Source organism: Caretta caretta, chromosome 6 (genome assembly GCF_965140235.1).
Source record: "Caretta caretta isolate rCarCar2 chromosome 6, rCarCar1.hap1, whole genome shotgun sequence".
In the NCBI taxonomy this organism is placed as follows: Eukaryota; Metazoa; Chordata; order Testudines; family Cheloniidae; genus Caretta; species Caretta caretta.
The window spans coordinates 59,165,611-59,183,719 of NC_134211.1; the positions used below are offsets into that span (position 1 = coordinate 59,165,611).

Below are 18,109 nucleotides of genomic sequence, written 5' to 3' on the forward strand. Positions count from 1 at the left end.
TAGTCTTGTTAAATCGTTTGCTGGGCCATCTGTTTGCGTGCAGTACACCGAGGTTTTACAGGGGCTTGGCCTTTAGAATGGAGCATAATTCACACCTCAGCCAGGAGATGAAGTTAGTCCCTTGATCCATTAGTATTTTTTGGAAATCCCATGCATGAGAAGAGCTTCAAGAGTTCTGGTGGTACCACTGTATGTGTCACGGAGCAAAGGAGAACCTTCTCTCCGACACTACCTGCGTAGCCATTCGTTGACTTGCACGATTCGATGGTGTCTACTCAGGTCTTTTCCTTCCACGGGGAGGATGGACGAGAAGACCACTTGCACCTCAAACTCCTTTATCCATCTTCCCAGAGCCACATAGTCTGCAGTGATCCACTCAAGGTCATTCTTGGTGGTATCATTGGTGCCCGCTTGGAGAAGCAGGAAGGGGTAGCGATCCGAGGGCTTGATGAGTCTTGGCAGTCTCTCCGTCACATCGTGAATCCTAGCTTGGAGAGGGGCTCAGGGCTGTGGCAGGGGGTTGGGGTGTGAGGGCAGGTCATCAAGGACCGACCCTTGGGGCACTCCACTTGATACCGGCTGCTAACTAGACATGCCAACTAGACATGGAGCCATTGATCACTACCCGTTGCTGTTGGGTGGTCCACTGCTACAGCAATTGCTTCTGGAACTGCTGTTACTGAGTACCTTGCTGTTGCTGCATCTCCGCTAGCCACTTATACCTCTGCTCTGGTTCCATCTTGTTCAGAGCTGCTGAGCTCTGTTTCCCTTTATGGATTTTTTTTTTTTTTTTAAATCCTTGTATCAGGTGTAATTATACCCACATTCTCTGCTGCTTGTAGTCAGTTGGGAGCTTCCCTGAGACCCTACCAGACCATGATTTTGAGTTGTTTATGATTTCCTTACCCCATTTGTAGCACACAAAGAGTTGTCGGGGGGGGACCTAACAAAAAGTTCCTTTTCTCTCTCCTTCCCCGGGGTGGGGAGAATCAGAGGTGAAAAAAAAAAAAGAAAAGACAAAGGTGGTCTCTCTCTTAGGCAGTCATTTTGGTCACGCCTTTGGGTTAGGTTTGTCAGCAGGTATAGTGTCTTTAATCAGGATTAGGGTCTGCTGCTCTCCTTTTGGGTCACCCTGCTTTATACCTGGTCTGTGAAGTCTCAGGGACAATGGCAACTATCTTCCTCTTTGCTGATTTGTCCCTGTCACCAGCAGTCTTCTTCCCATTGGCCAGCTCTTCCTGTGGCAGGCTTTTTCTTTTTGAATCCACCCCCCGACAGGCAGAATGAGCCTTACAGGTGCTCCTAATTAGTGCTGGCTGAGCCCAGAAGAGCTTGTTAGCCTCCCACCTACTAGAGTGATGATGTGCCCCCTCATACTTACCCCTCTTCCAACCTTTGTAGGTTGGACTCACTGAGGCAGGGAATTTCTGCGCCCCATGTGCAACTTGTGGGAATCCTAGGGAATCTGTTACCTGCCCTGTTTTGGCCCCTCTCCAGGAAAGAGCACTGAATTTCCAGCTTAAGGACAATTGTATCATGAGCGATGGGACTTGCTAAACAAGTGGTGTGACCAATCCAAAGGGCCTGGTATCTAAGTGAGGTGAGAAGCTATCAATCAGTGACCATCTTTTTATTGTTTGAACAGATCTTCTCTGCTCTGCTTACTGCCCTCTTGTGATGTATCTTCTTGCAGGCCCAGTCCCTGACTTGCAACTAGGGTGACCAGACAGCAAGTGTGAAAAATTGGGACGGGGGTAGGGGTAATAGGAGCCTATATAAGAAAAAAGCCCCAAATATCAGGACTGTCCCTATAAAATTGGGACATCTGGTCACCCTAATTGCAACTGCCCTATCTGGAGGGTAGCACTGTGACATCAGAAAGAACTTGGTGGATACTCTAACAGCTAAATTATTGTTCGTTTGCATCCAGCAATTTTTAGTTTAAATGTCTTATGCTAATTGTCCTAACTTTGTATCAAAGCTTCTTTTTAATTTTTGATGAACGCATATCTCTAGTGTTTGGCCCTGAGAAAATAGCTTCTCATTTCCTGTAGCATCAGAACTCCAGCCTGCTTGCTGCATAGACAAATTGGATATAAAAATCCACAGCACACAACTCAGGCTGAGAATGTTTCCTCTTCAAAAACAAAAGTTACTGAGATGTTACAACTGAAAATTTAAACTCTTTGCTCAGATAATCCAGTTCAGGGCAACACAACTTCTTGGTGTTCACTGTCTTTCATACAGATTGTACCAACAGATTTTTAGCTGAGATTTGAAGATAGATGGTGAGTTGAGGAGGCAAAGATAAGTAATTAGTAAACTGCTTCAGATGTAAGGAACTACATAGGAAAATGCTCTTGCACCTGTAACAGCACAGTTGTATGAGGAACAGAGAAGAGAGAGGCTGAAAAAACATAGAAGGAAGTAATAGAAGGAGATGAGGTTGACTGGAGCAAACCCGTGGAGATTATTTAAAACAATATAAATTTTGAACTGGATCCTGTCATGATGGGGAAGCAGGTGGAGTTGTCTGAGGGTGTGGGTGATGGGATTTGTACCTGAGAAAATGGGCAGCAGCATTCTGCACATGCTGGAGTATGGAGAGTTGAGGGGATGATTACAGAAAAGGGAGTTGGTCTAGACAAAGTGAGAGTACCTTTTTAAACCTTATTTTTAGTGTTTAAACTGAAACCAGAGTTAAGAGTTAATCCTGTGAATCCGTCTGTGAGTCGCATGCTGCAAAGAGAGTCGTCTGATTCTGTTCTCTCACATTAGTGTATCACCATTGCTTTCTTCCATGAAACAGTCTCTTTGTGGTAGGAGACAGCAGATTCAAATATTTATTTAGAGACCTCACTCTTCTCCTGTGATCTCTCCACTCGTTCCTAATCTACTTCTGAGGCCAATTCAAGACCTGGGTCTTCTCTTCAAAACCATCAATGGGTGGGGACCCAGCTATATCAGCAACCACATCTCTGTCCATGAAGACAGCTGAGCTCCTCTGGGACAAATGCTCTTCTGGTTGCAACTGGCTGTCACACCTGGCTTGCCCCCTCTGCACTCTGACCACTCCTGAAAGAGTCTCATGCTTGTGTTAATGCATAGCCATTTGGGACGGTAGTATTAGGGTGAAACTGAAAAGGACCAATCCTGGTGGGTGTTTGGGGAAGCTTTGAAGAAGCAGCTGTGTGTGTCTGGGTGAGTGATGGATGCTTTGTCAGCTGAGAGTGTATGGTATGTTTTCAGTTTTTAGTGAATGATAATGATCTCTGATGATTGTGTTGCATCCCTAGGTGGGGAAAGCCCTTTTGGTGGAAGGGTCTAGTGCCTGTGGCAGATATTAAGGTGTCATGTAGCACAGGGGTCTTCAGGTGCCAGGAGGTAGATGTTTAATTGCCAGCTCCTGGGTAAAGCTTGTTTGTAGTGTGGGCCTTGCTGAGAGCTTTTGTTTATGAGCTGAGAGAAGGGGAGGGCTGCAGCTGCTATATAAATAGCTCTGACAGGCTGGGATCTAGGGAAGAGAGATTGGGTTGCTATGGAGATTGATCTGAATCAGATTACCTGCGGCTCTTGTTCTCCAGCCTGTGCTTGTGTAGTGGCTGTGTGGCTTTGCATGTGCTGGGGAGCATGCCGTGATCAGACTGAAGGGATAGGACAGAGGAAGGAAACAACTCCTTGGCCAGTATGTGGCAAGATGGTGAAATCAGCCACTAGAGCACCCAAGAGCCTTAATCATTCTGGGCTCAGCCCTGTGAAGCAGCAACAACATTCCTGTCTGTGGGGTGCATACCATCTGTTTGCATGTGAATGATTCTGTTTCTGGTAGCATGTGTGGGGGTTATGATGAACCTGGCTGCCTCTGCTCACTAATGACATAGTGGCAGCTAACCTTAGAGAAAGAGTGACTCATAGGTGCCAGGGCCAGAAGGGACCATTATGATGATCTGGTCTAACCTCCTGTATAACACAGGCCATAGAACTTTCCCAAAATAATTCCTGGAGCATAGGTTTTAGAAAAACATCCACTCTTGATTTACACATTGTCAGTGATGAAGAATCCACCATGACCCTTAGTAAATTGTAGCAGTGGTTAATCACCCTCACTGTTAAAAATTTACGTGGATTAGAGAACTGACTTCTGAGTCTACAGGGTGTTTGTAAACCAGCTTGGTGATGGTTTGGGGGTCAGGGGAGAGAATATCTTCGTGTATTAAAGATGCCCTTTTTGGGGGAGGATGTCCGTGGCTTGCTTACTGAGTCCTCCTAGATGGACTGCTCTCCAGAATGATTTCAGTGAGCTGCTCTTGTTACTGATGAACACCATCTCACATTTCATTTTCTAAATCATTTTAATTTGAGTTCCACTGTTAATCTGCTCCCTCTTCACTGCCTTCTGGTTAGGTGGAAGGTTCAAGTAGTCAGAATGTGCCTTCTGCCCTGTTAATAAGGAAGTTTTCCTGCTTTAGGAGACACTTGTGCTCAAGGCTGAATGTTGTTAGATTCTTTTTGCTATTGTGTGTCTTTCATGGGGTTTTGTCTTCCTTGGTACTGTGCCTGCTATGGTCCAGCTGCAATAGACAAATGTGTTGCCACTGTCTATGTCAAGCATGCCTGCAGTGCTTCTAAAATGCATCCTGTCCACATACAGACCTGCACCCAGGTATTGGTATCTTTGTTAGGAGTACATATCCTTTGCCTGCATTGTTGCCCTGAAAGGGTGGAGGGCAACACCAAGTTGAAGCAGTTAAACTGGTGCAGCAAATTCTTCCAACTCTGCCTTCAGTGACTACTCTACATTCTGCTGGCTTCCCAAACTGACACTAGAGCACCCGAGGCCTATTTTGGGTTGTTCTCAGCTTAGCTGCAGAACTGTGACATAAAACCAGAACTATGGGTTCCATGTACTTATTTGTTAGTATTGCAGTAGTACCAGATGCCCCAAACGGATTTGGGACCCTATTGTATCGGGGACTTTTAAAATACAAAACTTCTATTAGACAGACTAGTAAATATTAGTACAAATGTTGTATGTAGCCAGAATTGAAAACTCTCACATGAGAAATGGTAGTTTGTCTTCTGCTTCTGTTAGAGATCATTGCAAACAAATGCCACATCAGTCAGACCAATGGGGAAAATAACTGCACGAAGTGTACTGACCCACTTCAAAACTACATCCTGAGATGGGAGTTGCTGGAAAGAGAAAACAGAACTTTGATGAAATGATACTAAAATTACAAACACACTCATTGGGCAAAGCTACTCCGCACTGAATGAATGTTGCATCTCTCATACCTCCTTCCTCCTCCTTTGAATTATGTAGGGATCACTACCACACACATGCAGCTAGCTAGTCCTAACATACTTGCTCCTGTTGCCTGGGAGATACCTGTCTCAGGATGTTCAAGGGGTGAAACATGAGAGACAAGGAACCTTAGTTCAGTTGAAAATTAAGGATCAAGGCTGCAGGCTCTGCTTGATCAAATTCTTATTGAAGTGATACGGCCTGTATCCCACCTGAGGATCAGGTCCATAATATACAAATAAGAAAACATACAAACACACAAAATGACACGTACAACAGTGATCAGGGTGCAGCGGGATTCACCCTGATCAAAGAGATTGCTGGCTCAGTTGACTGTGGCCAAGGTGTTTACAATATCGCCAACTCTCGTGATTTTTGGGGTGGTTTTCACCTTTCTTATGAAAACATGATGAAAGACTGCAAACTCATGAATATTCTTATTTAAAGTGGCCACTGGCCACTATTACTGTCGGGCTGAAGCCAGCAAGATTGCCACCATTTCCCTGTGATCTATCTGCATGTGGAAGTGAGACTGCCCTTAATAAAGTTGGCCGCTACCTCACTGCCCATAGGTAAAATGGCTGCCACTCTATGGTTCAAGGAGCTAGCCAGGACAGAGGAACTGTGAGGAGCAGCAGAGACACTGTGAAAGGCTGATAGAAAGAATGAGGGGGAAACAGGATTAAGGGGTTGCTAGGGAATGGGGTCTAGGGGATTTTCGATTGCAGGAAAGAGGGTGATGGGGGGTGCGGAGGGCAGTGATGGGGGGTGGGATCTGGGGAGGATAGAATGGCAATTCCTCCAGCCTGTGGGTGGCGATGGAGAAGGGAAGTCCCTCCAAATAGCCAAGGGGACAGTGTTGCCAACTCTAGCGAACTGGAAAAAAAGATAAACAGTGAGGTGGCAAAGTTTGCAGACCGTACAAAATTACTCAAGATAGTTAAGTCCAAGCTAGACTATGAAGAGTCACAAAGGGATCGCTCAAAGATGAGTGACTGGGCAACAAAATGGCAAATGAAATCCAAAGTGCATGTTGGAAAACTTAATCTCAACACTACATACAAAATGATGAGATCTAAATTAGCTGCTACTGCTAAAGAGAGAGATCTTGGCATCGTGGATAGTTCTCTGAAAACATCTGCTCAACATGCAGCAGTCACCAAAAAAGCGAACAGAATGTTAGGAACCATTAGGAAAGCGATGGGCAATAAGACAGTAAATATCATCATGTCGGTATCTAAATCCATAGTATGCCCAGACCTTGAAAACTGCATGTTCTGGTCACCCCATCTCAAAAGAAGATATATTAGAATTGGAAAAGGTACAGAGAAGGGCAACAAAAATGATGAAGGGTGTGGAACAGTTTCCATATGAGGAGAGATTAAAAAGACTCAGACTGTTCAGCTTGGAAAAGAGACAATTTGGGGATGGGGGATATGATAAAGGTCTATAAAATCATGAATGGTGCAGAGAAAGTGAATAAGAAAGTGTTATTTACCCTTCCATGTAACGCAAGAACCAGCGTGTCACCCAGTGAAATTAATAGGAAGCAGGTTTATAACAAACAGAAGAAAGTATTTCTACACACAACACACAGCCAACCTGTGGAACTTGTTGCCAAGGCATGTTGTGAAGGCCAAAAGTATAACTAGATAAGTTCATGGAGGATAGGTCCATGAATGGCTATTAGTGAAGATGGTCAGGGATGCAATCCAATGCTCTGGGTTTCCCTAGGTCTCTGGCTGCCAGAAGCTGGGACTGGACGATATGGGATGGATCACTTGATAATTGTCCTCTTCTATTCATTCCCTTTGAAGCACCTGGCATTGGCCACTGTCGGAAGACCGAGTACTGGTCTAGATGGACCATTGATCTGACCCAGCATGGCTGTTCTTATGTTCTTGTGGATTGATCGTGAGTCACAGGATTTTGATGTCTGCAGGAGGAGCTGTTGTAATAACACAAGAAGTGCCTCTGATCCTGTGGGTTTTTTTTCAGGATTGGGCACACGGACAGAGCTCTGTGCAAGAACCTCGGAGCTGAGGACAGAGACCTGCCTTGCCACTGAGCCCTGCCTTCATGTATGGCTCTAGAGCAGAGAGAGGATCCTGTGACAGCAGGAGGTAGGGGAGTGGGGAGTCGGGGAAGTAGTGCTGCTGGATGCCAGATAGAGAAGACCAGAGCAGCATCCACCATCCAAAAGACAACGATTCCCCAAGGTCTCAGAGGACCGTTTTTTCCATGGATAACAGATTTATTCTGGTTGTGACTATCAATGTGTCTCAGGGGTTTTAATACATAAATTAGGAGGAACATGAGCCCTACCTGGAGAGAAAATCAACTTTTCCTGTCTTGGGTGGAACAAAGTATGCTGCCCATCTATGAGGAGATGACACCACAACCGACGCTGCAGAGGTTGGATTAATCAGAATGGAAACTGCACCCAGAAATATCCTCACACATTATAAGTCAACTTGATGGGCTGGCGATTGGTTTTTTTTTTTTTTTTGTATCTGGAAACAACAGTAAAGTGCACTGCGGCCTCTCTCTGACAGGACCTTGGACGTGAGGTGGTGAATAACTTCTTGCAAAGTCAAGCATTGTCTCTGCCAAATCCTTTCCACCTTTTCCACTGCTCCCTGCAGTGATGAAAAAGATAGGAATGAAAGGGCAGGAGTACTTCTGTTTGTCATTTTGGCTATGGGTCTCAAGGCTGATTTAACTTAATATTGGACTTTCCAAGGTCTCTACCTCACAGAGGAGGTATTGGGCTATTGCAAAACCACTCCTCTATCCTGGACCAGACAGATTTAAAATGGATACTTGGAGGAAGTGATTATCGCTCTCATGGACCTTAAAAGCAGTTCACAAACAGAATTTATTCTACTGGCTGGTGAAAGTCCATAGTTTAAGTACCATGTTAAAACAAGTGAAACATAGCCCTGAGTTCCTCCAGCAGGGCCTCAATGTGGGTGTATAAGAGTGTCCAAGCAAAAAAGGACAAGTCTCTGTAGTATAATATTTATACTACGTCCAAGAAAAGGAAGTTTTGTACAAATCCCGCATTGAATGCTTTCTTAGGGCAATGGCCCTTATTCCAGCCCCGCAAAAGTCATAGAACATGACTTTGGAGCCTCATTTTTGTCCTTACAGTGCTAGCCAGATAGAGCCCCTGTAGGAGGTGTCATTATACTGCCTATCCGTGAAAGCAGACATCCCAATAGCTACTATCTCTAATCAGACAGATTTTATAAATTGGGAGCTTTCTCTGGTGATACCCAGTATTATACTTTTGATTCAGACAACTTGCCATAACAACAGTCAGAGCATTCATTTCCAAGTCCATTCTGTTCTATATAGGTTTTTATACCATGCCCATCATCGTAGTGTCAGCATGCCTTCCATTAGCACAATATTCAATGTGACTACATGTCTGTCACGTTTTTTATGTGCTCATCCTCTCCCCTCAGAGAGAGGTGTGTGCAGTGAGGTGGTTTCCCCCTATATATACCTGATGCTAACTATTTATGTTAGAGAAGGCAGGTCAAAGAAATGTGCCTTGCACTTAGAGCAGAAAGTGGTGAGGATTGTGATGCTCCTTTGTTCCTCAGGACATGCATTTCCCAGACTTGGACTACCTCTGGAGAAAATTCAATCTCCTGCACGGATAAGCTTTACTCTTATTGTTGAGAGTTCCATTGTGCCAGAGAAGTGTAGTTGTCAACCATGGTCTTTTTGTCCTGGATCTTTAGATGGTCTCTTAAATAACCTGGGCTCAGACCATGGAGCACTTTTTGAAGATAAGGACTGAAACTTTGAACTTAATTTGAAATTTTATGGGAAGCCAGTGTAGAGAGTAAATTGAAAAAATATTTTTTACAACCACTGACAATCTCAAGACAGAGAAGACGTGTCTCCTGTATTGAGATTTGTTAGATGGCTATATATCCTCCTAGACATAAATTCACCAAATCCTGTGTATTGGACTGCAGTCTTGTAGATGATGCCATTATTGACAGAAGTTTTCTCAATGTCTTAGTACCAAGGAGAAGATAGAGAATATATAATATACTTCATTTTAGATGTCCATATTTAAAGGATGATCCTTTTTCTCACCCTTGAGCCACACTTCTTTGAAAACCCATTTATAACAGATTTGTGGACTTTAGCACAGTGAGGAATAGAAATATTTACCTGTGCTTAAGAGAAATTTTTCTTTCTTTGAATGATAAGAGTCACAGATCTGGCCCACCCTGGAGATAAATGGAACATTCAGAATAGAAATAGTAATTGACATCCAAAGACCTGAGTTTGTTTCATTAAGAGGAATTTCCTATGCTCTGCCTTAGCATAAATTGTGCTTTTCCCTCAAAATATACTTAGAACAATGTGTAATTTAGGAAAGTGGAATTGAATTATCCTGGCTCTGGAAGTTTATCTCAACTGGAAAGGACTTCAGGCATTGGGACATTCCCCTGCTGCCAGTAACGGACAGGTCTGGTTCTGCTACCGAACTGCAAGCAGGCTGAAGTATCCATGGTAATGGATCTGTGGACCTTATTTACTAGAAGAAAACATTTTTTTTTTTTAGATAAACACAGATTATTTTTCCTATTGTGTATTATAATTCAAAATAAATAATAAATGCATACCATTCTTCCTGACTGAAACAGTCAGGGAGGGGCATGTGTGCAGATGTTGGACAAGGATAAACCACTGGAACTTTTAGGAGAACCCAGTGTAATATTCTATGTTGGATATCTCCGAACAGGAGAAAAATCCTCCTTGATTCCCTCCCCTTACCTCACATACCCACTTTGTGTGAATGAGTATATTTTTTGTTGTAATTATGTGCACAGATAGGCTCTTCTGAAAAATAAGAGGCTAAAACTCCAGAATATGGTGCAGATCTTTCTGTCAGGAGCTATGCTACAATCTAGACTCTAGGTGAGTGTCTACACTGGAATAGAAGACCTGTGGCATGGCTGCAGCTGGCCTGTGTCAGTAGACTCTGACTCACAGGGCTTGGGCTGCGGAGCTAAAAATTGCTGTGTAGATGTTTGGGCTCGTGCTGGAACCTGAGCTCTGGGAGACTGCAATGGAGGAAGATCTTGGAGAGTGTCTCATTGCCTGTATCCAAAGACCGTCCTCAGAAAAAGTATGCCAGTGTTAACCACGCGGGACAGAGCAGTCCCTCAGTGTCAGACTTCCTGCTTTCTTGGAGCCAAGAACGCCTCCTAGTTCAGGTCCAAGAGGCCTGGAAAGGAGAGGAAAAAGGAGAAGATTCAGGTCAGGATCTGTTGGCTTCCCCAAGTCTCAGTGTCTTTAGGTCAGAACAAGTCGCCCAGATCTGGGGCTTGGAGGAAGAACAGCAAAACCTTTCCAGTAGGCCTCATTCTGTCTCCAAGAAAAAGCACCAAGCTTCCATTTTAAAAGAGAACTTAGTAGTTAAGCACTCTCCTTATCCTCATCTGCAGAGAAGAAAGACCTCTCAGACTTCAACCTTGAACAGAAGGAGAGAGACATCAGAGAACTCTTTCCCCTCCAAATGGCTTTATCCCCAGGCTCCTAAATGCTGTCATCATCCTAGATATGAATAGCAGTACTCTATACATCTCTGAAGAAACAATGAATTGTAAGGAATGGGAGACAGCCAAAAAAGAGAGTGCTTTTCTCCAATTTACCAATGAGAACCCTGCATCTCTTCCATCTGGTTATGGTGACCATTGAGAGTGTGAACAATCAACCAAATATGAGAAACTCTGAGGCAGTCACAAAATTTCTACGCAGAGCTTAAAGCTAAATCTGCCTATGTCACATTTCCCAAGGTTGATATATTCTCTGCCATCATGACACTATTAAACTTACCATATATACTCGATCATAAGCTGGTTCATTTATAAGCTGACCGCGCCAAGATGGATAAGTAAAAATGGAAAATTTTCATGACCCATTCATAAGCTGACCCTATAATTCAGGGGTTGGCAAACTTTGGCTCCCAGGCCATCAGGATAAGCTGCTGACGGGCCGAGACAGTTTGTTTACCTCAAGCGTCTGCCCGCACAGACGTAAGCCTAAGTAAACAAAGTGTCCCAGCCCGCCAGCTGCTTACCCTGATGGGCCAGAACCAATGTTCCCTCTAATTTTTGACAGGCCGTGTGCACAAAAAATTTCTTCTGTTCAAATTTTTGTGCTCGCGGTGTGTCGCCGTGTGCGTGGGGTTTAAGATCTGTGTGCGCGCGCACATCTTAGAGGGAACAGTGGCCGGGACAGCAACTTTTTCTTGGACTGAATGATAAAATTAGTGGAGGAAGAGGCTTGAATTGTGTGTGTGTGAGAGAGAGTGAATGGGGGAGATAAATAAGAGTAATGGGATAGAATAAAGCAAAAGAGAATATTGTTTGAACACCAGGAAACACTTTTTTACTGCAAGATGCATTAAGGTGTGAGATAGGCTTACAGAGGAAGTGGTGGGAACCCCATTGCTTGGGACTCTTATTTATTTATTTATTTATTTATTTGAATTATGGGTTTTTTAATCATTAAAGATTGCACCCAGTACACATTGGACAAGATAATTTACATCTGCAAAGAATAGAGCTTACTGTAGAGTTGTTGGTCCCATTTTACCAGTTCCAGAAAAAAAACCTGCTGCCATATTTAGCAGGCTTCAAATCTCCTTCAGTGGGTGGATTTGGCTCTGGTCTTGGTCTGGAATGATAGACATTCTCAGGGATAGGTCGGTCTGTCTACACTTTTGCGACCCAAGGAGAAGATACTGTAGGGAACAGTCCTGCCCTGGCCTACATGTAGCATTGGGAAGATGAAACCTCAGAGGATGAGACCTAAGAGGATTTTTCCTATTGTTACCCATTTTGACCTGAACAGTTAGTCAAAATTCAGGGTTTTATGGGCTGCTTCCACTAGGAATCTGATATTTCTTTGATGCACTTCTGTTTATTTATAAAGAATGGTCCAAAATGTCCTGTTTCCCTGAACCCACAATAGGAATAAAACAGGAGGCAGTTTCTTTGCCCCTGTTTCCAAGCTTTTTTCCAGCGAGCACACTACCCAAAAGCACACTTTCTCTCTCTCTCTGTCTCTCAGGTTTTTCCCAGGGTGACATGCCACAAGTGCTTCTCTGGTTTTGTCTGGGGCTTCCTTGATGTCTTGTCTGTGAGCTTTTGGGGTTTTTCAGCTGCTTCTCTCCACACATACACAAAACTCCCTCAAACAATAGTAGCTCCCTGCTTTTACATTCAGACCCCAGGAAAAAACTCTCAGATAGTATGGTTCAACTCTAGCTCCAGCCTTGTATGCAGCCTGAGTTTTGAGTAGCGGCTCCTATTGGTTTCCACTATCTGTTCCATAAAGGAACATAATTGCTTTTTACATTTATCCTGAATGAAGGGCTGCTGTTACGCCCACCAGCTTCACCATTGTTTCACCCAACTCCCAGCATAAACGCTACCTTTAGCTGTTGTTTCCTGCTGTTTCTCTCAAGAGTTCATGCTCAAAATTACATTGTGGCCATAAATAAAATCCATTGGGTGGTTCTGAATCCTGTTGCTGTGATGAGAGGATGGGTCTTGCTGGGTGCTAGCACAGTCTCTAGTGTGCAGCCCTGAAATTCACTTCAGATCTTTCTGCTAAGTGAGGGAGTGTTCCGGTTTGGAGCCTAAAGTACTGGCTGGACAGTGCATACCAGTCTGGGTAATTCAGAAAGCACACAAGAGAAGCAAATGTGAATGACATGGCTTCCTGCAGATGGAACAGGATCTGTGGGTGGTCAAGACTAACATAAAAGTGGGATCTATGGGGAAAGGGTGGCGAGGGACCAGAGTTATGTATTTGTGTGTCAGCTGTTTCTGTTGCAATGAGCATGTGAGAGGCTGGATCCATGAAAAAAGTCCCATTGCTTTCAGTGGGAACAGGAATCAGGCCCTTGAGGAGGATTGGGATGCTTAGTTTTCCACGGGAATGTGACTGTCCCCAGGGTGAGCACAAAGTTCTGTTGTCCATCCATGATCCACCCTCCAACTTTCTCTCAAAGCACTACCCCCTAAGATCATGCCTCAGGCCCTCACACAAAACTCTGTTGCTGGTGCACATGACCTTATCTTCTCTCCTGGTTTCAGGTTGAACTTGTCAGACTTTTCCATGTGGCTTCTCTTCCCTGAGGCAACTGCAGCGACTAACTGGATGACTGGCTGCTGGCTCAATGATCAAGAGATTCACTGAGATGACCTAGTGAAGGGGACGGGACAATGGTGCAGAAGAAGATCTCCCCGCAGTTACTTGACTACCTTGTGATCGTTGGGGCCAGGTAACCTAATAGCCTCCCAGCTATGGTTTTGCCAGCAGTGGGAGGGAACAGTAGACCTGGCACCCCCTAGCTGTTCTCTCATCAAGTGCAAAGTAAATACTGTTCAGAATATATATAGAAGACTAGAATGCATAGAAGGTGCAATTTTGAAATGTATCCTATGAGAAAATTATTAATATAGGGTAGATCTCTGACTTTCCCTTGAGAAAGAGTTTTATTAGCCTGAAACCCCGGAAGTTAATTATCCATAAAAAAAAAAAAATCAGCTGGTGTTGCCATTCTAGTGTTAGTCCTTTCACTAATACTCATTTATGTAAGTTCTTGGACTGCTCCTTCTATCCTTATATGAAAATTAAGAATGACTTTTAAAATGTTTTTTATTAACTACCAATAAATACAAGGGTTAACATACTCATTCAATAGTCAGTTAATACTAAGTGCTTATCAAATACAGAATTGATTCTTACAGTATTTGTCAGATACACAAGTAGCATTTGTTGCTGATGCTATTTCCTGCGTCCTTTTACAATACTTAATTCATTGATGTGTTCCTAAGTGGATTAAACTTCCATTTCCAAATGCAAATGACTTAAACGTGTTATAGCATGCCCCACCATCTTTCCTTTTCATGAGAGGGGCTTGACAAAACAAAAAGTTTATGTTGACTAAACAGGGAAATAACTTATTTGTTAGACGATTTATTTTTATTGGCTTACAAGGCTAGCTGGACTTATTTTAGAAAGAAGTCTGTGACCAGAGTAATTTGTCAACTGTACTTAATTTTATTTCTTGACTTCTGTGTAAGAAATATCAGTCCTCCCCAGATATAGGTGTCTGACTGTTTGTTGAGAGAGGAGGAGAAAACATTTAATATATGTTAGTTTCTTTTAATACACTTTATTAACTGGAAACAAGGAAGAAACAGCACTTTCTGACCAGAGATCTTTCTGTGGGCCACCAGTGGTCCATGGGACAACACTGTGGGAATTACTCTAGTAAACATTTGTACGTTAACCAGTTTTTGCAATTTGAAGGCTATAAAGTGTAAATTCCACTTTAAAATTTTAAACACAGAAAAATACATCTCTGTTTACTAAAACTTTTTAAATTTACAGGATGAAATCCTGACTCCATTGAAGTCAATGGGAATTTTGCCATTGGCTTTAGTGGAGCCAGAATTTCACCTGTGTCCTTTAAGATTATCAAAAGCAAAAATATTGTACTGTGCTTTATCTAATAAGGGAACAAAAGTTCTTTTTTCTGTGTATGCTAGGATCATTTGTTTGGTTGGCCTTGTACATGAACAAAGTGCTTATAATGTACTTTTTATCTTTAAAAGAAAACTAGCAGTGTTTTCTTTCTCACTGTTTCCCTTTATTGCTAGGAGAATTTGAAATGTTATTCCCTCTTTGCTTTCTATAGACTCTTCAGTTTGTGGGTCTAGTACACTTCTAATGCAGTTTTATTAAAGTTTGTACATTATATATCAATTCAAAGAGTTCCATTATGCATGATTTTATTATGTTTCTGCTACAGCAGTTTCTTAGTCATGCTCTCAAGAGTGTGGTTTTCTCCCCCCATGGGCCAATCTCTGTCTGAGTTCTCCTCTGCAGCTAGGGCCCACTTTGCATGCCCTGGTAGGATATTATGATAATTTGAGGCTCCTAAACTTTCTCTCACAGTATGTCATCCTCATAGGTCACAGTGATTTGTAGGTGATCTGTGGCAGGTGGAACACATGGGAGAGAAGTTAGCGTGTCAGTGATGGGGAGTCTCACTTAGTTTAGAGTCCATTTGAAGCAATTCGCTATGGCTGTGGTGAAAGTGCATTGTCCTGTTCTACAGACCTACAGTTTGGTAAATTTCCGTTGCCACTGGTTGGGAATTGATTCCAGTTTTTCTTGTTGAATTTTCCATCTATTTCTCAGGTAATAAAAACCCTGCATTTGGACCAAGCTGGCTGAGTTTATGCTCGCAGGGCCAAGTCTGGAGGAGAAAAAAATCTGTGTCTTCTCTGGCTAAGTGTCACCCAGAGATATATGTAGTTGGTTGCATTTTATAAATCAAAATCAGGGAAACTTCCCTTCTCAAGAAGATGCACTTCCACAGTGACACACCTATGGATCTCTTCCTCTTTGTCACACTTGGGGATGTCTGCTCCCCCTTGTACCTCAGTGTTGACATTATAGACCATTCCTTTCCCATCCTATGATTCTGGTCCCCTATGCCTTCCTTCCCCGGTGGTCCTGGGCCTCCTTGTATGTCTACTGACTGAGAAGCTGTGCTCCCTTTAGGTATTGGAGGAGGCAGAGGTTGAAGCTCATTCCATATGGACTAGACAGGTTGCATGTGGGGTGGCCAAGGTTTATGTTGGAATTGCCCAGCTGGGTAATTGTGTGATTGTGTTCTTTATAGGCAGCCAAGCAGTGATAGTGTGGCCCAGACCCCTGAGCTGCTGCGACGTTACCCTCTGGAAGACCATGCAGATTTCCCTTTGCCTCCCGATGTGGTGTTCTTCTGTCAGCCGGAGGGATGCTTGAGTGTACGGCAAAAACGCATGAGTCTGCGAGATGACACCTCCTTTGTCTTCACACTCACAGACAAAGATTCGGGTGTCATTCGCTATGGGATCTGTGTCAACTTCTACCGCTCCTTCCAGAAGCGAGTGCCCAAGGAGAAAGCAGAAGGCACTGGTGGGCATCGAGTTCGGGATGGACAAAAACCCCCCAAAGCTGGGGATTCTTCCATTGCCCAAGAGGAGGTGGGCAATGAGAGTTCAGAGAGTGGCTCTTCACTGAAGACACCAAGCTCAGAATCCACTCCAGATGTCAACCGGTCACCTCGCAGTAAGCGTGTGGCCAGAGGCAGCCATCACTCCCGGAACAGCACCCTGACGTCCCTGTGCATCATTAGTCATTACCCCTTCTTCTCCAGTTTCCGTGAGTGTTTATACATCCTGAAGAGGCTAGTGGACTGCTGCAGTGAGAGGCTGCTGGGCAAGAAGCTGGGGATCCCTCGAGGGGTGCAAAGGTATGTGGGGTAGGGGAAAGAGGCCCTTTCTCTTACTCTCCAAGGGCTGCAGTTCTCTGCTTCAGCCTCTGCTCTAAATTATCTGTATATGTGTGTTTGCAGGAGTAGTGGAGGTGGTTACTGTTCGTCTGTGCTGAGATGTTTCTGTTCTAATTCAGCTTTGCAAGAGGGAGGGATCTGTGATAATTTTTGTAAAAATTCATAGTTGTCTAATTCAATAACTGGATTTTATTTTAAACAGTAGTGCACCTACATGAAACAGAGGCAGTACCCTGCTGATAACTCTATCTAAATTTGATCTATCCTTTCTAAATCTAGACATTGATACCGTTGTCATATCTGTGGCATCTGAGTGCCATGGTGATGCACAACATGACTGATATAATTTTGACCATGGAGGTACAGAGACAGAAATTAGAATCATAAGTAAATAATGCAAAGAATTTCAACTCGGGGAAAAATGTAGCTAATGCATTTGAGGAGAAATAATCTGAAATAAATGCTAAATGGGAAGGAAGAAACCTGAGCAGGAGGAGTAGCTAAGTGAGACCAACTGGTGGTTTGTTGTGATAAATGAAACATGATCTTAAAATGTGAAATGGTAGCTGAAAATCCCAGTTATATGGGATGCATACACAAAGGAATATTTCACCATGGAGCAGGGAAGGCATAGTACCTCTTTCTACAGCCATAGTGTGACTGCACCTGGATTATTGTGTTTACAGCAAAAGGTAGAACATATACAATAGGAAACAATCCTGCCCTGATGTCAGATACATATGCTGGGTTATAGTCTTATCTCTAATTTCTGATTGTATAAATACCTTGCTAGTGGTCCCAGGCCTGACTTGGTGGGTGGGGATAGGAGAAGATATCCATGCTGTTAGGGCAATGATCTGCTAGTAATAATGTTACATCTTAAATCTCCTCAGGTGCCATACTACCATAAGAGAGCAAGATGGATTTTATTCTGCCCCATGCATCGTCAGTGGATTTGCCAGCCAAATTCCGGTGTCAGAATCTTTTTTGGTGCCAACATCAGAGGCAGAACAAAACTAGTTGGATTTTCAGATGAAAATTTGTGGCTCCCTGGCTTTAGCTGAGTTGTAAAATGAGCTTTGATAGACACTGAGACAGAATAAAGCTGGAATTTCATATCAATTTCAGTTACTTCTCTGATTATAACTGCACTTTAGAGAGAGAAATAATTTCTGGTGCTGGCCAGATGGAGTGTGCAAGCTGGAAGGTTCCATGGTGGTAGAAAATGGCCATTCAGGAGTTAAGAGAAGCTGAGCAGCAGATAGGGGAAAGTGGGGGTTGGGGGGATGACCAGGAAGTGAAGGGAGTGTATGGGGAACAAATATTTAATAATTGGCTCTTCAGTCTAGCAGAGAAGGTAAAACACGATCCAGTGGTTGGAAGTTGAAGCTAGACCAATTCAGACTGGA

The 18,109-nt window shown here is 43.5% G+C and overlaps 1 protein-coding gene across 34 annotated transcripts in view; it reads left to right on the plus strand.

Moving 5' to 3' along the window:
* MADD (MAP kinase activating death domain) overlaps positions 1-18,109 on the plus strand; it is a 121,668-nt gene that overhangs the window by 9,177 nt on the left and 94,382 nt on the right. For all 34 annotated transcript variants that reach the window (XM_048852044.2, XM_075129572.1, XM_075129586.1 and 31 more), the window contains exons 2-3: positions 13,444-13,631; positions 16,047-16,661. In XM_048852044.2, the coding sequence (XP_048708001.2) occupies positions 13,573-13,631; positions 16,047-16,661 (674 nt within the window). In that variant the 5' untranslated portion in view covers positions 13,444-13,572. The remainder of the gene's footprint in view (positions 1-13,443; positions 13,632-16,046; positions 16,662-18,109) is intronic.